General features: G+C 32.9%; 2 protein-coding genes across 5 annotated transcripts in view; one reads left to right on the plus strand and one right to left on the minus strand.

Annotated features, from left to right (window-relative positions):
* The window catches only part of LOC131940853 (dynein axonemal heavy chain 6), a 66,621-nt gene extending 59,767 nt beyond the window's left edge, over positions 1–6,854 (minus strand). For 2 of the 4 annotated variants that reach the window (XM_059299743.1, XM_059299740.1), the window contains exons 1-9: positions 6,730–6,751; positions 3,938–4,176; positions 3,617–3,814; positions 3,405–3,513; positions 3,115–3,250; positions 1,959–2,106; positions 1,737–1,859; positions 1,459–1,593; positions 833–968 (exon numbers count right to left, since the gene is read on the minus strand). In XM_059299743.1, coding sequence (XP_059155726.1) covers positions 833–968; positions 1,459–1,593; positions 1,737–1,859; positions 1,959–2,106; positions 3,115–3,250; positions 3,405–3,513; positions 3,617–3,814; positions 3,938–4,159 — 1,207 coding nt within the window. In that variant the 5' untranslated portion in view covers positions 4,160–4,176; positions 6,730–6,751. Of the gene's footprint in view, positions 1–832; positions 969–1,458; positions 1,594–1,736; positions 1,860–1,958; positions 2,107–3,114; positions 3,251–3,404; positions 3,514–3,616; positions 3,815–3,937; positions 4,177–6,729; positions 6,752–6,798 lie in introns of those variants that run through there. The other 2 variants (XM_059299742.1, XM_059299741.1) reach the window with 2 other exon arrangements.
* Positions 6,855–7,854: 1,000 nt separating this feature from the next.
* The window catches only part of LOC131940855 (superkiller complex protein 8), a 28,479-nt gene continuing 9,798 nt past the window's right edge, over positions 7,855–26,535 (plus strand). Inside the window, exons 1-7 of the mRNA XM_059299749.1 lie at positions 7,855–8,103; positions 21,477–21,504; positions 22,782–22,893; positions 23,647–23,732; positions 24,422–24,508; positions 24,904–24,966; positions 25,401–25,486. Coding sequence (XP_059155732.1) covers positions 8,095–8,103; positions 21,477–21,504; positions 22,782–22,893; positions 23,647–23,732; positions 24,422–24,508; positions 24,904–24,966; positions 25,401–25,486 — 471 coding nt within the window. The 5' untranslated portion in view covers positions 7,855–8,094. The remainder of the gene's footprint in view (positions 8,104–21,476; positions 21,505–22,781; positions 22,894–23,646; positions 23,733–24,421; positions 24,509–24,903; positions 24,967–25,400; positions 25,487–26,535) is intronic.

A 26,535-nucleotide genomic window follows, 5' to 3' on the forward strand; every position in this document is an offset into this window, starting at 1 on the left:
AGTTAACCAAAAAACTGTTATTCTAATGACAATAGAATTTGCATGATATTTAGATGTATGGATGGACGGGCAGATGGACAGACAGGTAGCCATGGTGTGTGGATGAGTCATTTGGTCCGTTGGTAGGTTTTGGTGTAGCTGTAAATGTAGGTATATATGTAAGTGTAGGTGCATGTGTAGGCTTGGTTATGCAAATCACCATAGGTCAAATAACCTGTGACCTACACCAGCTGTGAACAAACTGCCTGTGGACAACCCTTGGCTGTGGTCAAAAAACATGTGGGCTTATCACCTTTGGTCAAAAAGCATTATTTAAAAAAATATACAGACGTTGAAATAAAATATTTCTGTCTAGGCATGTGTAAACTCAAACATGCATTGCCATAATCTTCGTTGGTGGGCGATCTGTGCGTAGTTTTCTGTGTGCGCAAATTTTTATTTGGGTGTTTTCTGTGTGCACACATTCCTCTTTGCTCATTTTTCTGTGTACCCACTTTTCTTTGTGCATATTTTTCTGTTTGCACTTTTTTACTCTTTGAGCATTTTTCTGTGTGTGCAAATTTCTGTTTGCACTTTTTTCTATGTTTCCGCATTTTTCTGTGTATGCATATTTCTGGTTTTAGCACTTTTTCCTGTTGCGCTTTTTTCCATTGCACATCTTTCTGGGATCCACTTAAACTTAATTCTCTAACATGATTTTAAGAATTTAAAAATATTTTTTTAATACATACAAAACTTTGAAATTTCAACATAAAATGCACCATTCCAATCACTGTAACTTAACATGAGACATGGCTGTACTTATGAAAAAAAGTATTTTCATATACATTACCATACATTCCTGGTGTCTCAGTACCATCAAAGTAATAATCATCAGGTGTAAAGCCAGCTTCCAGCAAGGCAGTTCTACAGGCACTTCTAACTACTTCTTTGACCAATTCTCTAAAATCTTGCAGTCTTCCAGCTACCTGAAAAAATATAATTGTGTGCTGACTAAGAATGAAAAAAAAAGTAAAAAAATTATAAGAACTGTATATATCAAAACTTGAAAGGGAGGGGAAAAAACTTCCTTAACAGGTTTTCTTTTATAATTTGTGTTAAAATTAAGCATTTAAGTTAAACTATTTTCAGGGAATTTTAGTTACCTTCGATTAAATTGGGGTAAAGTGTAACTTAAAGAGTTTAAAAAGTGAATCTAAGTGAGAGAAACATTGAGCATTAACAGCGTAAAACTAATCTGCCTATCTCCTCCACCAGTATCATCCATAAGCTAAACTCTATAGTACTCTAAATACCAAACTTTAATTAATAAAAGAAAATTAATTTTGCAGCTAATTATGTCAAAGTTTGAAATAAATTTGTTAGCTGGTAGTAAATAAAATTTTGTTTGCGAGTGTTACAGCATATAACAGACAACACAACAAATGGACAATGAATCAATAAAGGAAGATAATTTACATCATTTAGTTGATTAAACTGGGCTTCTCTGAACTCTGTCAAAGTGTAAGTGTGGTCTTTATCAATGTGGCATAATCCCATTTCACTAATTCTGTGACACATTTCTCTGACATTCAACAGAGCTGGCCTCAAGGACTGTAAAATGAACAAAAAGTCGCTAAATTTGCATAATGGCTTATTTTAATAACAAGTTAAAGAGGGTTTTTTTTTTATTCTTAACTTATGAGAAATATTTATAAACATTTAACATAGTTTTCAAGTAGAATCATAACACTTACAGGATTTACAATAAAGAGATTTTCATCAAGGTTTTTTTTGTAGCTTTTAATTTTTGATGACCTGACATTTTTGCGCCATACACTAAAAGCCTTCCACTTGCGGAAAAGAGCAAAGGTCTTGATCTATTTAAATATACAACATGATTATTGACTGTCAAATTCTGGTTTTTTCAATATTAAATTTTGGCTTTAAACAATAAATACTTTAATATTTTGGTTTACCTTTATTAGTTTTTCAAAATAGAAAACTTCTTGCTCCCAATGATCAAGCAGAATAAATTCAGTTTCATCATCTTTTCTCATTCTTGTTACCCCCTTTTGGCTAATGGTAAGATAGTCTGGTTTGTTGATTTGCTCATGACTTACAACCCTGAATAAACCAGAATATATTATTATTAAAAACACATAGATTTTATTTGATAAATGAATGTGGCTTTTTACTTTTTCATATACAGATTATAGAGAAAGTATTGTACTCATGCACAAAAAATTGCATGAAATTTTGAGTTTTCACCATTTTAAACCTCAGTACTTCATCATATATGGAGTATAGGGGACTTATTTTAATCTGGCAAAAACTCTAAATCCAGATTTATCAAAATTTCAGTGTTTTACATGTAATTGAGTAGAAAAAACTGGGCTTAGCAATTCTGTCTGTGTGTGTTTGTGTGTCTGTGAACATGATAACTTGAGTTGATAGCTAGGTTGATGAAATTTCATAATTAAGTATTTTATTAAATTTGTATTTCTGTATCGACTTTTCAGCGAATTCCTGTAACTGGAAACTTATTCTACTTTTAGTTTTTCAAAAGCCAAGAACTGATAAATAAACAAAATTTCCTATACAATTAAAAGATCTAATTCTCTTCCTTCTGTCAAATTTTGAGTCAAATTTTTCAGGGGCTTTGTCTTCCCCCCCCCCCCCCTCCAAAGAGAGCCTGGAAGAAACACTGCTGTCATTTCCTGATGTTCTGCTATAGTAGACATTGGTAAAAGTGAATAGGGTATAGACCTAATGAAGGACTTTAAGTCATCACATGTCATCATACCCCACCATATGAAACTGTCACATTAGTCACACTATTCACATCAGTCATGTTATTAGCATTGTCATCACCAGTGAGATATGGTCATCATTATCATCATTAAAATAAATGTGCCTCACTGGCATTACTCAACAAAGAGTTGTTTTTACTTAGGGTCAGCTAGTGAACACACGTAACCTTGATGGGTGACCGCCACCAATATCCCTACAGAGGAAGTGTTACAATTCAAGTAAGACTTACTGATAAAATATCAACAAAGGTTTTTAAAACAAATGTAAGCGAATTCTCGAAATGGTTTATTGTGACCATAAAGCAATAAAAAGCTTACTCACTTTAGGTTATAGTAGTGGTAATTCACAGAAGATTTTGGCACAGCAGGACTTAGGTAAAGGAATCCAACGTTAGGCTCTTCTCGAATAATGGAGATAATATGATGCATGTCTCGTGTGCCATAATAGGATGTTGGTACTTAGAACATTACAGATAAACACTGATCATTATTTAGAAATAAATAAATAATATAATAAATAAATAAATAAAAGGCTAATAATAATAAATAAATAAATAAATCACTGTGTTAATTTTATATTGAAAGTAGCTAATAAAATGTGATAAGTCATACATTTCATACGAGTTGTAGCAGGAGCACTTGGATCAGATGTGTAGACTTTGCCTTTATGGTAATTGTTTATTGTATCTCTAGGTGTCATAGGTCTTGGAGCCATATCATCCTATAAAATTAAATAAATCAAAAATCTTTTATTGATTATTTAAAAAATGATAGGATATTGTCTAGTCTCTTTAAACATGGCAGTAACATTTTTTTTAATTTACCTGTTTTTCTTTCAACTCTAGGGGTAATGCAGGTGCATTAGGTATTACTTCAAGGGGCTCTACAGATCCAGCTCGTTTCATTCTTTTTATATCATTGTGATTTACAGTTTCTAAAGAGCGCTTCAGCTCAAGTGTTTCTAAATTCTTTTTGTGAATGTATTCAGGTTTGTTTACCATTTGATATTTCTGTAATGCAGGCTGTGAATGAAATTTTAAAAATATTTATTACGTAGACTGCCATTAGCATTTTTAAAATGTATTATATTTTATTTCAGTTACACAAAATATAGGCCCAATTTAGCATAAAGAATTCAAACTTACCAGTGGTGTTACGGGAGAAAAAACTGGTGACTGTAATCTTTTAGCCTGAGCTCTTGTAACACCTTTAAATACAAGTGTGTTTTTCTGTGCCTGGGTACTGACAGGAGCAACAGAATGAAGCTTTGCTCTGAACTGTTCACCTTTAGAAGGGCTGTCATGTGTAAATAAACCCTGACCATTTTCAATATTCATTCTTTCGAGTTGGCTGATGTTTGAAGACATTTTATGGTAGAGTGCTGCTAATAATTATAGAATAAACAAGACGTATATCTTCCAAATAGTCTTAGATTTTAAGATATATTTATTTACAACACGATTTACCTGTCCAAGCTGGAGTGTTTAATGTGTACTTGATGAAATTTGCTATTTTCTTAAAATGCTAGTTTTAGCCATAAGAATAAAAAATTAATCAAATTCAATACATAGGCCTACATCCAATTAGTATATACGTTCCATACACTCCAATGAAAGAATTAGCCTCTATTTTATCAATATCAATGCTTGTTATGATGCATATTCTGAGAGAATAGATAGGTGCGAGTGAATATTGGTGAATTGTATGTTGAATGAATGAAGATGTGACACGTATAGTGAGATAGTGAATATAAGGTAGTGAGAACGTTGTTGCTATAGCAAGTAAGATAGGATTTAGGGGACTAGGTATTAAATAAAAGAATTCAGGTTATGCTGCTGATGTGGACTAGTCCACTCAAAGACTAGACTGCTGATGTTAGTAATGTTTGTATAAAGACTAGAATAGGAAGAATTAACATCTTGTCAAATATATTGAGATGTCTGTGACCAAGTGTTAACTTATAAGGAGTGAATAATGGTAGTAGAATGCCCACAGTGGGTGATAATGGTATGAAAAGGTGAGGCCTCTCACAGCAAACTCTAACAATGCTGATATGAACACCTTGTGGTAACTTCGTGTAAATCTGAGCCAGCAATCTCTTAATTATACAGTGAAAAAATATATCTCAATACAGCTGGTTGGTACCAGTTGGTACATTCTGGACAACAATTTTAGAGCTAAAAATGTCAACATTATAGTTTTTAAAAAATTAATCTTGTATGTAAATTGATCATAAACTGGTGGTATTTTAGCATTGCCTATGCAAAGTCATGAAAACTATGTGCATATGAATACTTAATATTACTAAAGTTATCTATAACTGCAAATTTTGTATGTATGAAAATTTTTGTGGGGTGGAGTGTTATATATTCATATATAGGTTTATCATACTTTAGTAAAGAATCCTTTGAACCTTACTGCCAAATTGTGCAGGTGAGGTAGAGTTCACCTGTTTCAGTGACCCTGCTCATGAAAAGATTTAATACACTCAGCACAATGCCCAGCTGGGTAAACAGAGGGTAAATGGTCGGAAAATAGTTCTATATGTTAGTTTATTATATTTTTTCGATGTAATAATATCTTTGTCAAGTCTTTAAAAAATATACAACATTTTGTTTGCTCTAATAATTATTTTAAAATGCTTAAGTTATTTCAAATCAAGCATCTACTATTTTAATTTTTAAATAATATAATATTAAATAAAAACTGATCTAGAATCTACTAGCTAGAATCTAGCTGCTAGATTAACTAATTAACTAGCTACATTATACCCAATTAAGTATAGGCCCTATATATTATTATATAGATCTATATACTAAATAAATAGTATAGTATATAGGGTTATCTATTGTTTTAGGTACGTAAAATCGCCCGCGGTTAGTAATATACGAAAAAGTTACCTCATTGTCAAGGCTTTAATTGTGATATATTTGTGTCAAATATTATAGGTAAATGAATAATAAATGTAAATCAATAGGCCTATATCAATATATGAAAGAAATTAACTTTAAACAGCAGTGTTTGCGAGCAGGATTTGCTATATAAAAAGCGGCCATCTGTAAGTTAGAGTGGCTTCCCCTGAATCTTGTGCTATAAGTTTACTATAAAAAAAAATAAACATGATGGCTGCTATAGTAAATGAGCATGGTTGCATCTGTTGGAAACATCGCTAGTCTTCATTTATTACTGAAAAGTTTTAATTCAGTTGTTTAAAAACAGGTACATAAATGAAACAAGTAACAAGGAAACATTTTTGTATTTTTCAAAACATAAATCCTCCTCAAAATGTGAAATAGTTATTAAAATTTAAGGAGTCACCTGTTTTTCACATTACTAGTCGCGGGCGATTTTACGTACCTAAAACGATAGATTACCGTATATAGTATTATAGTATTATGGGGTCATCCATAAATGACGTCACGCTTTTTTTGACGATTTTTACCTCCCCCCCTCCCCTCCGTCACACGTCGTCACAAAAAGCCAGACCCCCCCCCCTAAAATGACGTCACACTTCAACCTACAACCCCCCTCAAAATTGCAGTTGAATTTTTTAAAAACATCGATATTTTTCCAAAATCTTGTCTAAACTATTACAATTTATTAAAACAGTTATCTAAAACGCGAAATAACGTCTAAAATTCGTTTTCTAACATATTGCTTTTTTATAATGCAAAAATGTGACGTCACAACATCTGACCCCCCCCCCCTCCCCCTCATCACACATCGTCACAAAATTACGGACCCCCCCTCCCCCCTACGAGTGTGACGTCATTTATGGATGACCCCTATATAGAATAGATCTATCTTATTAATAATAATTAATATATTATGATTATTATATATATCTACTATGTCAGTCATTGGGGCTAAGTTATTTAATATTTGTAAGCATTTGAAATAGCAAGCTACAATACAACATGAGTAAAACTTATTTTACCTATCGATTTATTTAGCTTATTGAATATTTTCTAATATTTTAAAAGATGCAATTATAAAAGCTGCTTACTTAATAAACATTGTTGTCAGCCCGCCATGTTGTGACAATGTAACCTGGCAACAAAACCGGAAGTTAGGTAACGGAGAGTTTAAATACCATACCTGAGCAAGAAAATGAGCTGTTTATTTCTATTTCGAAAGATAACCCCCCCCCCTATTTCTAACACGATAATCCAACTCCTCTGGAAAAATATCATAACATTATTCTGAACCCTTCTGCTTAGATATGACGTCCGTTTCAGACCATTTTATGTATTACTATTTTTTAGCGGGGTAGTGGTTTAACTCTTCAAACGCACCCCCCCCCCACCCAATAAAGTCACACACCAGCCTTCCACTACTCTACATATTGCAAGGTTTTGTTTTTTAAAAGAGGAATTTCTTTTTTTTTAAATATAAAGAACTACTGAGCATTGACAACACTGAATATATAGACCAATTTTAATTACAATTTGTAAAATCTTTCTTTTAGAGACGATAATTAATGGCTTCTACACTTTCTGAACCTCCTCCCCCGCGCTTTAAAATCGACGCAAAAATCTGCCCACCTCCCCCTAGAAAAGCAATGTTGAAATGGTAAAAATATTACCAAAAACGAAATTGAATTTATATAGAAAATATATGCTTTTACCAGTGTCCGCACCTGGGAAATTTAGTTCGCCCCCTCCCTCCCCGAAAATCTCAAGTGCCCCCTCACGCAGATAAAAAAATCTTAAAGAAACATGGGGGCTCTGGACGTGAGGTTTATTTAGTAAAAGTCGTCTAAACTGGTATGACGTGATTTAATATTTAATTGAAGAAAACGTAAATCTAGGTATAATGTTTATTAGTCACATAGATTTCTAGTACATATGCTTATAATTTAGTCTGCAGATCTAGATATAGAGAATCTAGATTCTAGATCTATTTAATTTATGTCACACGTTTCAAACAATTCAACACTTTAGTTGTGAAAATAAGGAAATAATTCTCTTAAAAACTACTCTACTGATATGCTTGATCACTTGATCGTATTTTTAAACATAGTCTACATGTGGAAAAGCTGTTTCAAATTGTTCGTTGAGTTATGGTGATTAAACAACCTAATCCAAGTTTGAACTTACTGTAGTAACAAAACAAGCTAAAGTAGCCCGACTTTTAAGAACATAATGATTTAGTCTATTTCTACACATAACTAGATCTAGATCTACATACTAATACATAGTTTTACATACATAGTAGTACATAGTGGATCTAGAGACCTAATCTAACTGTATCGCATAGCCTAATTTGTAAAATATTTTGATTGGATCTAAAAATCTACAAAATGAACCCTGTAAGTACTAATTTTAAATGGTAATCTATCGTTTTAGGTACGTAAAATCGCCCGCGATTAGGCTGCTGTTTATATAGGAAATCCGGTAATCTATCGTTTTAGCGTAATCAATTCGGCCGCAGTAGTAATGTGCGGGAGAGGTAACTGATGAAAATATTTGTTTAAATAAGTTTATTGAAGTCAAATTTTACAAAATTAAACAGATAATTGATTTAAAATAACATCAGTGACCAAAAAAAATTTAAAATACCATGAAACTAACTTTAAACAAGGTGTTTGAGATAAATGTTAGTAGATAAAAACAGCGGCCATCTTTCCAAATAAAATTTAGAGTAGTTTCCCTTGATAAAAATGTCTATTCGTACGTATATTGTGTTGACTTTGTTGTTTAATATGCATAGCTGTCTTGTTTAATGTCAGTAGTACAGAGGGCCGTCTTCTTATCTTTAATTTCAATTGAAATGAAGGCTATGTATGTATGTATGTATGTACATCCAAGATCTCAAAAACTTTTGGGAGGTCCATCATTTATTAAACCCTTTTGACTTTTGTACTGATGAACTTGTCAATTATTAGGTCGTCCATATTCTTCAAAAATGACGTTGGACTCAAAATATGGGACGGGTAAAATATTTTTTTTAAAATGATGAACAATATATTCGTTTTCGTTAGAAATTGTGATTACACGTTCGGGTATAGTAGAACTGCGATATGATATTAAATCATCATCTCGCTTTTAGTGACGATTTGGGGAAAGGGAATTCGTAGGGAAAAGTATGATGTCATTTATGGACAGGGCCGGCGCTACCTATAAGGCGAACTAGGCTGTCGCCTAGGGCGCTGTTCATAGGGGGGGGGGGGGGTGCCAAAATGGGTTGGAAAAACAAATTGAAAGTTTGAGGGTGGGGGGGGGGTTGCAAATCGTAAGCTTGTCCCCGGGCGCTGGAAGGGTCGCTACGCCTCTGATAATACGGGGGCATGAAAAAAATTGCGGGGGGGGGGGGGGGGGCGCTTTTAATAAGTTTTGCCTAGGGCGCTAAATAATCTGGTGCCGGCACTGTTTATGGGTGATCCATTTAAGCCTAGTTGTTTATTTTGTCTGTAGACATTAGTCTTATGCCTACACTTTTTCTGAATTAAGATTATTGTGTTTATAAAAATAGTTTTAAATTTTAATTAGTTACATTTGAATACCACATGGTTTTTTATTTGTTCAATAGTCGTTGTTTACCCCTCCCCACCATCCATTATTACAAAAACAAAAAACACCCAATATATGGTGATATCTCCCTCTAGAAAAAAAAACTGGATCAACCTATAGTTCGTAGGAGAATTAGAATCTACCACTTATTCGTCTGTTAAAAAAAGAAACACATTCTTCTCAACCCCGCCGTTTCATCCCCCACTTAGCACAACGTCACCAAGTTCTCGGCGCGCGTGACGTCATTAGTCATTAGGCTAATGTTAAAGAAAGAGATACCGCGTAATTAAAAAAAAATCAAAACAGGCACTATGGAGTTGAGACTTTAGCGACTTTTAGCCTGACGAATAGATCTAAATGACTTTAGTTCGGTAAATTATATTGGTGTTTAATTTATTACAGTGGCATGCGGTGCTCCCTCTACTATACAAATTCACGTGCTTTTAATTTCTGCAACCTGCTGTCCTGAGACGTTCGGCTGTAAAATGCCTGTGACACAGCGGCTTCCGTATATACATTTAGGCTCCCAGTCCCACCTATACCCTTCGTCTGCCCATTAAGCTCCACGCAAAACTTGAGATTGATATGTGGACATAAGCGGCGATAGTGGTGGTGTCAAAAGGGACCCCCCCCCTCCCTAAGCTCAGATCTTAAAGGTGCTCCGCACTTCATAAAAGACAAACTTGATATTCAGACATCGTCGGACTCGGGCGTTTAGCCGACTGCCGTATTCCTAATGCACCGTCCACTGCTAACACTATTTCTATATTAAACTCAAGCCTATACTGAGCTCTGGCTTTTTACATTAGCTGCTGTCGAATTAATGGTTGATCTTTTGTTATGCCCCATGTCGCGAAACTTGCTGTTTTGTCCAATTTTACCTGCAAGCCAATAATTGTCTAGGATTCTTGTCGAATATCGTTGCCAGGAGCTAGTTGGTTTGAGCCTTATTGTCAGAAGTTATTACATTTGGAGTCAATATAGTGCGGCCTATTTTCGTCGGTAGGCATTTAGTGGCAGGCTCTTTTTGGCGGGGATGATGTGCTGAGGTTGTTTAACTTTAACACCGCTTAGGACAACAGGCTTGCAATAGTTATGATCATTCGTTATGAGCAAAAGCATGCATGAAAACGAACGCTTTATGTTCCTCATTTTCATTGAGCACAGCTTTATAGAAGTCTTCCATAATTGACGTCACTCATCCCCCCCCCCCCCCCCCCCCGATCACCCCTTCATTATAGGTCATAAATTGCAGTCCTGCGTAACTTGACGTCACATTAGAATAGCATATGTGACATCGTTTATGGACAACCCCATATAACTCATTTTGGGTATTTGGTATCAACAGTTTGACAACAAAGGTTGTTCAAAATGTGTATTGAAGGTTAGGACTTGACATTTATCATAAATGACATCACGCACTTAAGGGGTGGAGTAACTGATTTTGAGACGACGTTTTACGCGGGAAAGGGAAGTGGTAAGAAACGTGAAACGTTAAGTATTTCGCCTATACAAAAATGCTGAAAAAAATTCTTTTTCGTTTGAATTATGGCTTGACTTTTTAACAGGCAGGGCAAAAAGGTAATTTATGCCATTACGACTATTTCGTGACGGCGAAAATGGGGGGAGTGGGGGGGGGGTTTAGGTGAAGATATGTAAAAAAAAACGTGACTGACGTCATTTATGATTTAATAACTAATTAAAGGAAAAAAGCATGAAAATATGAAATGAAATTGGCAAACAAACAATGACACAAGCAATAATAATTAACTCAAACTAATATTTAAATAAACATTAGATATGTAGTGGTAGCTCTATAAAAATAGGGAGTTTCTTATGCATAAAAATTGCATATCATAATAATAATTGTAGAACTGATGTTTATTGTCAGGCAATTAAATTGTTTAAAGGGCAGAATTTAAAAAAAAAACGCATGCTTTGTATTTAAACACAAGACAAACGTATTTAATAGCAAACATAAATACATTTCCATACAAATAGAAATGAAAGGGAAATGACTCAAAATAATATTTTCTTAAGATGGCCGCTGTTTTTAATAGCAAATTTAGTATCTGGAACATCGTTGTTAAACCTTAATTTCATGACATTTTTATTGATTTAACCCTTAAATGTGGTTTAATATTCAATTATCTTTAGTATTTTAGTAGAATATGCAAAAATATATTCATATTTAAGCCATATTTATTAGTTACCTTATCCCTACATTACTAGTGACGACCGAATTGATTACGCTAAAACGATAGATTACCGGAAATCCTGCTCACAAACACTGCTGTTAAAAGTTAATTTCTTGCCTATATAGTATATTGATATATTTAGCTATTGATTTAGGTTTATTATTCATTTCTATAATATTTGACACAAATATATCAAAATATACTTTTATTAAAGCCTTGACAATGAGGTAACTTTTTCGTACATTACTAGCCGCGGGCGATTTTACGTACCCAAAACGATAGATTACCTTTTAAATTTACGTAATCCATCGTTTTAAGTTGAAGGTAGCCTACGTAAAATAAAAAAATCGCCCGCGGCTAGAACTATCTAGTGTATCTAGTATTTAGTAAAAATAGTACGAAAAAGTTACCTCTTTGTTAAGGCTTTACTTTAATAGAAGCATATTGTGGTATATTTGTGTCAAATATTGGTAAATCCTTAGTTTAGCGTCATAAATTAAAAATTTGGCCAAAACTAGTAATGTGGGAGAGAGTTAGGCCTAATTAATTAATGAATAGGGCCTATGTCATTAAATATGAGTATATTTTCGTATATTTTGATAAAATATTAGGCCTACAGATAATTGAGTAATAGATCACCATTTATGGTTAAATCAATTTAAATATCCTGAAATTAATTTGTATCAACCCTGTTTGAGATAGTAAATTTGCTATTAAAAACAGCAGCCATCTTAAGAAAATGTTATTTAGAGTAGCTTCCCTTTCATTTCTATTCATATGAAAATGTATTTAAATATGATTGTCTTGTTGTATAGTCCGTCCTACAAACTAAAGCATTTTTTTTTTTTAATTTAATCTTACTATTACTATACTATATAGTTTGAGTTTTTCTTATTATTTGAATGTTCACTATTTTCATTTCAGGTTTTTCTTTTCATCAATTAGTGATTCTATCGTACCTTATGACATTTTTTACTTCTCTTTACCTTCATTAAACCCCAACCTCTGTCATATTTTTGTTGTCAATGTCACAAGTCATAATGTAAAAAATTATGCTTCACTCTGCCTTATCTAAGATCTCTAACCATAATTTTGACAACAATAAATGTTTGCTGACATTTATATATACAAAGAGACAAAATGTATTATCCACCAGCTTCACTCGTAAAACATCATCTAAAATAATCAGCCACTCCACCCCTTAAGTGCGTGTCATCATTATGGTCGATCCCAAGTCTCCATCTGTCAGACACATTTTGGTTATCCTTTCTTGTCAAAATGTCAATATCAAATGCCTAAATGAGTGATATGGGGTTGTCCATAAATGATGTCACATATGATTTGCTACGGGAGTGAAGATTTAAGACGTCAACTCAGACGGCTCCGCAATTTATGACGTGTCGGTCTCATGAAAGGAGGTGAACGGGAAAAATACCTCTATAATGCTTTGTTCAATCAAAATAACGATAAATAAGCAATAGTTTACGTATACCTTGCTCAAAATGAATCAATCATAAATGATGCAAGCCTGCTAGTTTGAGACATTTAGCTAAATGACCTCAACACATTATCCCCGTCAAAAAGGCTTGCCACCAAATGCCTGCCGACGAATAAGCCTTGTCTAATGCAGGGCGTTAGGAATACGGCAATTAGCATGGGGCTATCGCGCTTTGTACCACGAAAATTAAGGAATGTTCCATCGTTTGAGGAAATTTTTTTCTTGGACTTAAATGTTGACTGTCTAGTTCTTAATTTTCAAATATATCACTTTAAATGTATCAAGATTCAGAACTATAATTTACTTCAATATAAGTGTCATCTTATCGTTTATAGTGCTTTTTAAAGCGCAGAGCAGCTTCAAAATCAGACGGCCAACCTGTTTTCACCAAGCTTCTTTTGGAACTTAATATGGGTGGTCTAAGTCTATACGGTGGGAGCTTAATACATTTTTAAAGGGCCAAAAGTCTCAAGACAGCAAGCTTGCAGAAATAACCACGTACGTTTAAATGGACGAGTGATAGTTGTGTGTGGGGCTGTTTAATTGAACACCAACATAAGTAATCAAATTAAACGTCGCATAAGTGTCAAAACGGCAGTGATTTTTTTTTTTTCTATAAAATTAGCCAACCGATCGGCGGTACCGGTACATGACGTCACGCGCGAGCGTTAACTCGATGACGATGTGCTAAGTGGGGGAATGAAAAGGTGGGGTTCAAGAAATGCGACTCAGCATGCTTTTTACATTTCTTGACCTTCTTAATAGTTCTATCGTCCCCACTGAGATAATAGATCACCAATGAATCACGCGTCATACTTCTACAGCTGGTCTTTCTCCCACAACCATCCCGTTTTCAGAAAAAAAATAACCTGACCCGTCTCAAAATCACATCGCTGAGTTCTACTCAACCTCTCCCCACCACAAATCACAATTTCTATCTGAAACAATATGTTTATATGTTTGTTCTGTAATAATGCATGCTGTCATTACTATCTTAAGAGCGACATCATTTATGAGCGATCTAATATTGATTTGATTACTGAAAATAAAGTGCTCAAAAGTTCGACCTCCCAACAATTGTTGTGGTCTTGGATGCACACTATTGAGTCTGAAAAGGTCTATTAGTCATTTATATCAACTATATTGAAAAAAAGAAAAATTACTATACAGACATATATTAAAACAATACAAAACAACCATATTAAACCACAAAATCAACACAACAGACATGCAAGAGACAATTTTTTTGTTTTTGAAACATGGCCGCCGCATGTATTTACTCATTGTTGTCTCGAACGGGGGTCGTTTAAAGTTTATTCCAGGATATTTTTGACTGGTTTGGTTATGGATTGTGATTTGTTATTCAATTATCTGTAATATTATGTAAAACATGTCATATATTTGGCCAAATGAAAGAAATGTTCATGAGTTACCTTCATCGCACATTACTAGCTACGTTGGAATTTACTACGCTAAACTAAGGTTTTACCCAAATATTATAGATAAATGAATAATAAACCTAAATCAATGGCTAAATATATCAATATAGGCCAGAAATTAACTTTAAAACAGCAGTGTTTGCTTGCAAGATTTGCTAGTATATAAACAGCAGCCATTTGTAAAATGAAGTGTCTGATCACAGTCGACTGTGAATAGCCGTATTAGGGCTATTCACAGTCGTGACAGTTTGTGCTAGATTTAGTGTTAAAAATACCCATCTTGGTATGAAGATGTGTGGTCGAGCGGACATGGGGAGTGGTTGTCGATCTAGAAGGTGTGGGTTCAAACCCATCAGATGCCTTATTGCTTTGCCTATGACTCTTAATGTATGCCCTAAATTTTATTATAAATTTTTTTCCCAGTTACTTGAGTTACTCATGGAAGCGTTAATTTTTTTTCGTTTGTGACGTAATTGTTGGCATATCCCGTAGATTTTTGCTAAGAGAAAAAACACAAAAGTGTGATGGAAACTGAATTATAGCTGATGAGAAAGGACATCCTATTTCACCTGATATTATTTATTCTATGTGATAATGTGAATTTTTAATGGTAATTGATAATTGAATAGCAATGTGAACAACCAACTAAACTGATTAATTAGTATTATTTATTTGAAAATTACTAGATCTATTTGTCTAGTATAGATTTAGAGTGCATAATTGATAATCTATTATGACCCAAGTACTACTACGTAGCCTGGAGCAGATATGTCTGATTTGAGTCTAAAACTAAACTTGAACCGTAGTAACTTTTTTATAAAAATGTAACAAAATAAAAATAGCACTGCTCTCTTAATCTATACCTCACTCCCCAGTCACAATAAATGCTTTTATTTGTAAAATATTATTCCCAGTCGTATTTAGCATGAAATGACAGACGACTGTGAATAGCCGTATTGGGGCTATTCAGAGTCTTGGCCAAAATTTAATGAGTCACCTTTTTTCACACTATTAGTCTCGGCCGATTTTACATACCTAAAACGATAGATTACTAGATATAGATTCCTAGACCTAGATCTAGTAAAGTTTAATAATAGTAGGCCCCCAAAATAATACTTTAAATTTAAGTTTAATAGGCCTATAACTGCGGCTATAGCTATAGGGATAGGCTATATAAACTTTGATGCAGACTTAAATTGTAATTGTTATTGTTATAATTTTGCTGCAAATGTATTTCAGTTCCAATGAATCTGATGTTCCAATTTTTACCCCATTATTTCTCGCTATTAAACAATAATGTTTAACATTTTTCTCCTTGCATTTTACCGCCTCACCATTTTGTGTTTCGGGTCTCACAATTTTTCCCGGACCTGAGATGATCACCCACTGAGGTTTAGTGTGTATACCAGTGAACATTTATTCAAATGGTTGACTTGAATGACATGACATATAGGACATGACTAACATGACATAAAAAATAAGGAAACAATAGGTTACACTTGTGCCAATATTACACTAAATATTACAATCAGTTACCGATTAAGCCCTTTCAGCTGCAGCTAGGGGCTCCCGATTTTTTTGGGGGCCCCCAAATTTACCACCTAATTGTTGGTTTTCACTTTTTAAGTTTTAATGTTTGCATCACAAGCTTCAATTTTTTTTTCAAAACTTCAAACACTTGCACACACTTACGTATAAATACCACCTGTCATCACCTCTTACCCAGGCATCTATAATCTATAATATAACACTGGTGGTAGTGTGTAAGACCTTCCTTCCGTCATCACTATAAATTTTGGAACCATAAAGGTAAACACGTCACATGTCATGCTTTTTACTTGCGTCCCAGTGTCTTATTATAAGTAATAGAGAAGGGTTTGTTTATATAACGACCTATTTCATAGTCGCCACTGTTTATACTCTTTCACATAACTAAATACTAAATACATGCAAATTGCTAAAACATATTAAACGAATCAATGTTAAATATCACTTTCTAGAAAAAGTGGATACATGTTAATAACAGCAGGGTAGAAAAAACTAATTAATTAATAAGCTGTTTTCTTAATTTTGACAAGGGAGGTAATTTTAAAATAAATTCAACTCACTCTAATAAAAATAAACAGGGAGTGATCTCCCCTAAACTTTCTCGAATATTCTTATATAACACTACTGTGGGATGACAACTTGGAATATAGACATGACTTTTGTTTATTTAAACTTTTAAAAATAGAATAAAATCTAGTAGAAAAAAGAATTGCGCACCAAGCGAACGCCAAAACAAAATGTGCATAATAATGCGCAATATTATTAGTACTTTATAAATTTACATGCATTTTTTGAGAAATCGGAAATAGCGTAAATTAGTACTACCGTTCAACGGAATTTACTCAAAATTTTATACAAGGTAGAGAATTAGATCTTTTACTTACATGTGAAATTTCATTTATCTATCTGAAATAGTACTGAAGTTATAGGCTTTTGAAAAATTCAAAGTAGAAAAAGTACCACTTTCAGTTATCGGAAATCGCTCAAAAAGTTGATACGGATCTACGATTTTGATAAAATACCTATATATGAAATTTCATCAACCTAGCTGTAACGGTACTCAAGTTATCGTGTTTACACACAGACACACACACACAGACATACGGACAAGATAGCAAAATTATGTTTTTCCGTATCAGTGAGGTGTAAAACGTCGAGATTTGTAAAAAACATTTTTTTTTTGCACGTTTACAATACTTTCTCTATACTTCATATATTTGAGAAAGTAAAAATAGTGAATGCAAAATCTCCAAGAGGAATTATTGTTGGAATAGTATAATTAGCAAAATGTGAATGCAAATTCTGTAGAAGTGTAAGAGGACATTGTTGTTGGAATATTATAATTAGCATGGATTGATGAAAGGCTATCTTTTATTTATTTTATTCACTGAACGTACTGTTTATTAATGATAATTTCTTATCAACTATTCCGCAACATTATACATGCATCATCACGTTCATTATGTGTGCAATTGTTTTAGTCATGAAACTATTGTAATTTTTAAAAATTTAAATAACTGAAAAAAAATGCATGAATTGATAAAGTGCAATATGGTAGGTAAAACAAGGATATTCTAAATACTGCCTTTTATTTATTTTATACACTGTTTGCTAATTATTATTTTATCTTTCCTTTTGCGGACAAGCTGGGGGTTTTATAGTCATTCACTGAATCAGGCACGCCCGCCGGCACTCGTACAGGGTGCGATTTGTGAGCTAGACTGAGCACTATCCATTTATATTTGCATTTAAGTTGTGTTTATGTTATGAGTGTTGTGTTTGTTCTTTCGTTTGTGTGTTGTGTTTGCATTTTCACTTGTGTTTGCATTGTGTTTGTTAGCATTGTTTTTGTGTTTTCTTTTGTGTTTAGTTTTGTTCTGTTTCCAAGTTGGTACATTTATGGTACATTTAAAAAAGATATACCGTGGCGACGCACGGGTATGCTGCTAGTCTATAATATAACGTATCTGGTAGTGTGTTTGTCTTTCCTTCCTTCCGTTATATATCATTAAAGCAAACAAATCATGGCCATGTGCTATTACTGGCATCGCAGTAACTTATTGTAAATAGTTGGATAGGGTTTATTTATATAACGATTAAAAATTTTTGTATTGTTGTCACTGTTTTTATTCTCTTGGATAACTGCATAAAATATTAAATAAACGCACATTGCTATAATATATTAAACGGATCAATGTCAAATAATACTTTCGCTTAGATTACTAGAAAAATTGGATACATTTTAATAGCAGAAGGTTAAAAAAAAACTAATTAATTAAAATCTTTTATAATTTTGCCAGGCGAGGTAATTTGAAAAGAAATCCAACTCACTCTAATGAAAAAAATGTGAATGCAAATTCTGCCGACGTGAAAGAGGACATTATTGTTAGAATATTATAATTAGAACGAATTGAGCCACCTAATACAAAGGCTAACGTGTATAAATTCTTTTGCAAATTCCCCATCATTTGACTTTTTTTTGTCCTATCTTGGATACTAGCGTATTTTCATTAGCATTTGTTTACTTATTGTTTTTCATTTCAAAAAAAAAATTTCAGCCTTAATCTGCCCCTGATTACAATCTATTAAAATACTTGAATAGTCTTTGTAGCCAATACACATCAGGCCCATAATCACGATGTAATAAGCCAATATCAAAAGAGATTTATATAACTAGATCTACACAAAATCTTTTTTCCTGACAATATGCTGTACTATTAAATATGCAAACAAAAACCATGCCTGTTTAAGTTGTCAGCTAATTAATAAAATGACTTGCAGTAATAAAAATACTGCATGTAAAGGTATAACATTGTTAACATTAGCTGCAAACTACAGACAATAAAATGATTTGTTGCCTTTAGGCCTATACTTGCTACTATCTTTGACAAGCGATTATCAGCACACTGGATATTGAACCCATGACACTTTACGCTGTAATGATATCATAAACTCCCCAGATTCACAGAGGTCACATGACATGGGAAAACTGGCAACCATCACTCACAAGAGCACAATGTAACTTTACAAATTGCCAACCCACAGGACTAACAACCAAATAAGATAAAGGGTTATTTCCCTTAACTAAATTCTAAATTAAATAGGCCTATGCCCTATTAATTAATAATACTAATAATAATAATAATAAATCTACTTAGTTTTAGATATAGTTCGTCTAACTACTTAGTAGGCCTATGTAATACTGCAAGATTTAATTTAATTTAAAAAATTAAAAGTAGCTTTTTGGACTCGGGCCATTTTTCATTTATAACAGCTGAACACTTTTAATATAGCGGCATATCACTATTTTACTATTTGACGCTGCATTAAGTTTGCCTATTTGACTACACTGCTACTGTATTAAAATTTTGGCTATACTTTAGCTGTTTTTATCTCTTGTGGACTTAATAAAGTTTTTACTTTTTGTAAATGGAGCATAGAGTTCATAGAGGAAGTGTTGTTATTGTAAAAAAGTCAAGTGTGTATATAATAGATAAATTGCCTGAGGAAAAGTTGCTAAATTAAAATTCAGATGGTGTGTGATATCAACTGGAAAAATTTCAAAAAGAAATACCTGTAAAGTTTAAATATGATACCCCCATTTTGAAAGAAGGATAAAATTGGAAAACTGAATGCAAAACTTTTTAGTGCTTCTGATTCTAAGTGAAATAAATACGGAGGAGATAATAGGCTTGAAAAGCTGATTTCAAATTGTTGTTGCAAGAAAGCATATTTTCAACCAAAGTTGAATATTTTACAACATTTGTGAAATGAGTACAAAATGGCTTCCGGTTTTACTAAGGCTAGAAATATTTTAAAAAATTACTAGTAATTTAGTTAACACATTTTAACTTGTATTAGTTGAGTCAGGTTGTTGTGCTAATGGGGTATGTTATATTATTTAATATAAACGAGCTGACCTGGGACATAGTTGTTTTAATTCCTACTTTTCAGTAATTCATAATTTGTGAATTAGACACTACCAATGCTGCGACTGAAAATATTTTGCTTTAAAATGCCATTAGTAGTTAGTGAAAGACGATTATCCTCACCCTCACTTTCCACTCTACCCACCCACCCCCCATCCGTCCGTGACGACAGTTTACAGATGACAATGAAAAGATCAAGCAGAACTTATTACCTCCCCTTAGTTTCAAATCGCTTTAACCCTTTGAGCCCGCCAGGCCGGTAAACCGGCTTCAACAATAGGCATATATGTCCGAAAAGCCGGTTTTCCGGCCCGATGACATAGCGTCATATTCCTAGCGGCCGATATACCGTCTAATTAAATATAATTAGCGGAAGACTGACTAAAACTGCGCATATGTCTTTTTAGTGTGTGATTATGATTCTAAAAATAGATTTTAGGAAAAGTGAAAGTGTTTACATTTCGTAGCAATGCCGCCGAAACGAAAAGCTGAGCCACAGACATCAACTTCAGCACATAAAGTTGGTGCAAAAGATGAAGCAAAAGATCGAAATATCAACAAAAGAAGTAGAATGACTGCATCTCAGGCAATACAACTACTTATTGATTCTGATGAAGAAGATAATATTCCTGGTCTATAGTGTGATGATAGTGACGTTGAATTTGAGACTGAACTCAGTGACATTGAAATTGACAGTGACAATGTACGTTATGATGCACGTGGTGCCAAGGACAAAGACTTGCCGAAACGAAAAAAACAACTGTTTACTGGTGCAAAACATGCGAAGTTTTTCTTTGCATCGGGTCCGGCAGTGATAACTGTTTTGAAAGTTATCACACAAAAGTGGACTTCTGGCTATGAACTAGTACGGCCAGGTATCAATAATAACAAAACAATTACTAAATGTAAATTTGTTTCTTCTATGTTTTATTAAAACAATAATTACGTGTTCGTTTTATATACATTGTTCTGTTCATACAATGTAAACAAATAAAGAATTTCAGAATCTTGCTGCATTGTTGTTTGATCCTGAGTCTGGATACCAAATTTGGCTTGATTATCTCAAACGGTTCAAAAGTTATAGGCAAAGTTAGAAGCAGATAAGTGAAAATTGGTTTGGCCCTGGGAGCTCAGGAAATAGGAGAAATTAGGCCAGGGAGGCCAGGGCTCAAAGGGTTAAAAACTAAATTATCTGCCCCTATTAGTCGTCACTAATTTGACCTGGCATGACGATTGTAGAATTATATATATAGATAAACCACTATAAATACTATAAACCACTATAAATAAATTATGATTACATAGACTTTCCAAGCCTATTAAGAAAGCTATGAGGCATATTAAAATGTGTTTACATTTTGAAAACAGAAACTCATTAACTCCTAATTATAATTCAAGAAATGGTACAGAAAATATGGGGCTAGTATAGTTATCATATTACCTAACAAAGATGACTCTGGAAATTGTAATAAAAAGAATGTTAGAATATAAAATGTGCAGGTAATTTTCAGGCCTGAATAAAGTTTATCATTTTAAAATACATTTTTAACTTTTTTTCAGCAAACAATTGTCTTTAAGCAGGAGCAAGGTAAGTGAAAATGATTCATTACATTTAATAGGAATATATTATATACTAGATAAATGGCCCGTTCAGGGAGAAATACAACGGGCGCTAGGTAGATAGTTTTTTTCTGTAAACCAAATCCACCACCTCAACATCAAATTTAACAGGAAATGAAAAATGTTATTGAAAACTGATTTTTATCCAGAATCAGCATTTTAACCAGATTCGGAAATATTTAACTTGAGATAAAACACCTAATAACCCTATCCTTAATCCTGATACTAACGCTTACTATATATTGCTTTTCCTTGTTTTTTTTTTATATTTACATTCACTTCTAAAATTAGACAAATAAATTAGGTGTTTAATTTTTTTGTCTCTATTATCAATGATGTCATTATTGTGTATCGTTTTCAGCATTCGACTCTCAATTCTATTTTTTAATTCAACAATCAATGATGTCATAAAATTTTGTGTATAGACACTAAATGTAGACATTGCCATAATACTTTATCTCGTAACCTTGATATACATGTAGTTACTGCACATTCATACAATATAGTCGTCGTCATACCCCTAAACCTTGCACCTATGCTGAAACTTGACAAAAGTTGCATTTGGTTTCTTTCAGGCAACACACCCCTCCCCCCCCCCCCCCCCCCCAAAGACCATCTACTGCCCCCTCGAACAAAAATAGAATTTATATTATATAGAAAATAAATATTTACCAGTGTCCACCCTCTCCCCGGGTAAAAGTCTAAAAGCAACAATGCTCGCATTTGTAGATCACACAGACTAAAGTGAGACCCGATATCTATAATTTAATCTAGACCCATTTCCTACTTTTGACCGCTAAACCTCAATCATGCAGTGTTACTTTCACTTTTTAGCGCACGTTTATTAACCCGTCATTTCTGGATGTATGAATGGATGTGTGTCCGCAGCTTTAAGTCGTATCTCCTCCTCAACGAAGCAATATCGAGGACTAGTTCCAAAAGCAATTATGTTAAGCAAGTTATTTCCTTTTAAATGGTAGATGAATTACAAAATTTCATATAAGATTACAAAAAATTCAAATTTGCGGTTGTTTTCTGTTTGTGATTGAGGATATTCAAATAATGACTGTCTGTGGAGGTTAATAAATTTTTATTGATTTAGAAACAGTTTTAGTTATCTTATTTTAAATATCTTTATCCTGATTTTTGTGTTAGAAGGATAAATACTAAAATAGTAAATGTAAACGTTCTTTATAGACAGTTTAATGGATACTGTTTTTTAATAATGTGATACTTTTTTTACAGCACACGATGACAGCATTTGGAGCTGTGCTTTTGGCAAAAATGAACGTGACCCCAGTGACTCCGAAATAATTGTTACTGGCTCAATAGATGACTATGTTAAAGTTTGGAAATGGTTTGTGGAAATCACTGCCCTGTACATGATAAAATGTTATTTTGGGTTTTGCAAAAATAGTAGTGAATAAAAGTATCTATTTCTTAATTTGTATTTAACTGGGTGTAAAACATTACACAAAATCGATTTTAGTTCTCAGATTTTGTTTTTGATGAATTACTGCTAAGTAGATGAATAATTTGTCACTATTAAAAATTAGTTTTTTTTTAAATAACAATTAAAGGTTTTACATTTTTTACATCCCCTCTCCCTTTTGTCAAACAATATTACAAAAAGTCAAGTCTTACCTCACCCCCACCCCTTCAATAATGATGTCACATCAGCCTCTATTTACAACCCTCTGCAAAACAGCATTTTAATTTATTTTTACACATCTTAAATATTGACTATGCTCTGTCAACATAGAGTATATTAATCAGTTTCTATTACACTTAATTAAAACCGTTTTTAAAACTCAAAATAATGTCTAAAATTCAGTCTTTAGGTGTTTTTTTTTTAAATGCAGAAGCATATCATCACACTATTTGATCTCCCCTTACCATTATCACACATTGTCACAAAATTACACCCCACCGCACCCAGAAAGAAGTTGAGTTGCAATTTTATTATACTAGAAACTAATGTACTGAGAATCTAGACCTTTTTTTTTATAATTATACTTAATAGTTATATAGTTGTAAATATATTTCTCTATACTATAATTGTAAACAGTTTTGATGTAAGTCATTATCATATTTAAATGTATTCTTCTAGTAAGGACAACAAATTAGAACTTCGACACACACTTGAAGGGCATCAACTTGGAGTTGTCTCAGTAGATATTAACGCAGATGGATCATGTATCCTTTTCAAAATAGACTAACATTTATAGCCTTTTTGCTCATTTTTGTTTAATGTCTATTACATATAAATGTCATATATAAAATCCATATATTATGCTTACACATATTTACTCTTAAACACATACACAAAAGTAGATGTATATAGAGATACATTAGTTTCACCATTTGAGGAAAATATACAACAGGTTTTGCATTAGGCTTTTTTTTAGCTAAATGATACTTAATTTTGACCAGATGATATAACATTTAAATTAGAATGATAGTTTAGTTCAGTTATAAAATAATTACCTTTGTTTCAAAATCATTCATCATACCTTATTCAATTCCTGTTTGGAAATAGAATATTTAGTTGTAAACCTTCATAAGAAGTTAATCTTGATTTCATTATAGAATAAATAATATAAAAAAGACATTTGTTAAACTTGAAGTTTTGTTGTGTCTTAGTATTAGTAACACCCAGAGCCATGTCAGCAGGATTAACTATGCCAAACTGGTCTCTGTGGGTAGGGGCCAGTTAATAATTGTGCCCTGGTCTTCCACATAAAACAAAGTACAGTCACAGTAACCACAGTCTAATACGTGTGTAAATATATAGATAGGCCTACATGCTTTGTTGTTAAATCGGATAATTATTCTGCTTGGTGAATTAATTAATAAAATATTACTAGTTTCCTTAAATTAAATAGTGGCAGCATCCAGTAGTTTAGACAGTCATGTCAGAATTTGGGATTTGGAAAGTGGAAAACTGGCTAAAAGTATAGACGCAGGTCCCGGTGAGTATTATCTGTCTGTGATTCATAAATCATTTTGTAAAGCAAACAAGAAACATCTATTTTATCTTAATTAAGGGGTTATTTTTCTTCTTGTTTCATGTTTATTTTCCTAAAAACAAAATAAAATTATCTTTTTAGTAATTTCTAAATCATTTTTTTGAAAAGTTTACTTAGTCTGTGATAATTTAACTTCCACTGGGTTATTTGCAGAGATATCTATTGAACTGCAAAACAAAAAAATTGTCATATATATATATATATATATATATATATATATATATATATATATATATATATATTCCTGAATTTCCTAAGTTGTTTCTTAGTTTAAAATCTGTTTGACCACCGACTATCTATTAGCTCTATTGAAATAACTATAAACTATTTGTTTCTAGTTGATGCCTGGACCATTGCCTTTTCGCCTGACTCACGATTCTTAGCATCAGGCAGTCACACGGGTTTGTGGAATTTAATCTAATATTACTTTGGACATAAATGTTTTCTTATTTCTTTTGAAAATCCTATTCTTTTCAATAAAGAAAATAGACCATTCACCCTTAAGCCTAAAAAGGTGAACTAGAAAGAATTTTTAATTTTTCAATTGCACAGTGGCTAATGAACCTAATCCATTCCCAAGTGTGGTTTAGTTAATGTCATTGTAGAGAACATTAGCCTCAGCTCTTTTTGTACAGTTATTGTTTGTGAAATCTGTTTTCATTTTTTTTGTAAACTTTTCAAAACATCCAGCTAGGCAGTTCATTCTCTGCTTTTTGTTTGTTCATCAAAGTTTTAAAAAAGAGCAATCCCGATCCTTTGTTAACTGAGATAGCATTGTAAAAATAATATCTTGTAATAGTTACGTCTTATTAAGTATATTTTTCTTTTCTTTAAGGTAAAATTAATCTCTTTGGGGTTGATAGTGGAAGAAAAGAATCATCCATGGATACCAGAGGGAAATTTACACTGAGTCTAGCTTATGCAAGTTAATTAAATCTTTAAAAATTTAGTTTTTATTATTTATTATCACCTGTTTTGAATAATCCTGTTTTAAATCTACATCAGGTGTAAAGTATGTATTGTGGAGAACTTTAAAAAAATATTTTTCAATACAAAAAAATGTACTGCATTGCAGAATCTTTAGATATAAAAAATTAAATATACTACAGTACTAGATAGTACACAAACATGTACATACACATATATGTGTACATATACATTAATTCACATATACATGTTTATAAATATATATATACACACATACAGGAATAGGGCATTACCCCCCTGTCAATTACCCCCGCCCAGTATGACATTTCCCCCCCCCCCCCCCCTAGACAGGGTTAAAGTTAAGGTTAGGCTTAAACCAATGTCTAGTGTTAATCCTAACCTTAAAAAAAGACCAAAACCTTAGCATTTACCTCAGCCAAAAAGCTTATCATAACGCTAGCTGTACTTTAAGCTATAATGGGGGAGCGGGGTAAAGTCCTTCTTGGCGTGGGGGGGGGCTATTGACAGGGGATAATTGCGCGTCGGGGGGGGGGGTGGATGCCCTGTTCCCGTATATATATATGTTTGTTTATGTATAAGTATTTATATATATACTAGCCGGCCAGGCCTTGCGCTAGCCTCTGTGAAAAAAAGGAACATGACTTGTGTGTTTATTAAGCAGCAAATACCTGGCATTGCCAGTGTTAGGAAATATATTCGAATTAAACCTAACCACAACCAACCAAAACATAAACATGTATAATATATACATACATATATAATTACATATATGTATATATATTTATTTATATGCATTTATATATATGTTTATATTTACATATATATGCATATATATATATATATATATATAAATATTCACAAATACATATATATATATATATATACATCCTTCATACATACATATATTCATACATATATATATATACATACATATGTGTATATATATACATATATATCAGACATGCCTAACGTGTCCGCCATCCCATTTTCATCGAAGTTTGTCCCTCTTATTATTTTTTTTT

Source organism: Physella acuta, unplaced genomic scaffold (genome assembly GCF_028476545.2).
Source record: "Physella acuta isolate Inbredline_101_S28 unplaced genomic scaffold, ASM2847654v3 ptg000334l, whole genome shotgun sequence".
Taxonomy (NCBI): domain Eukaryota; kingdom Metazoa; phylum Mollusca; class Gastropoda; family Physidae; genus Physella; species Physella acuta.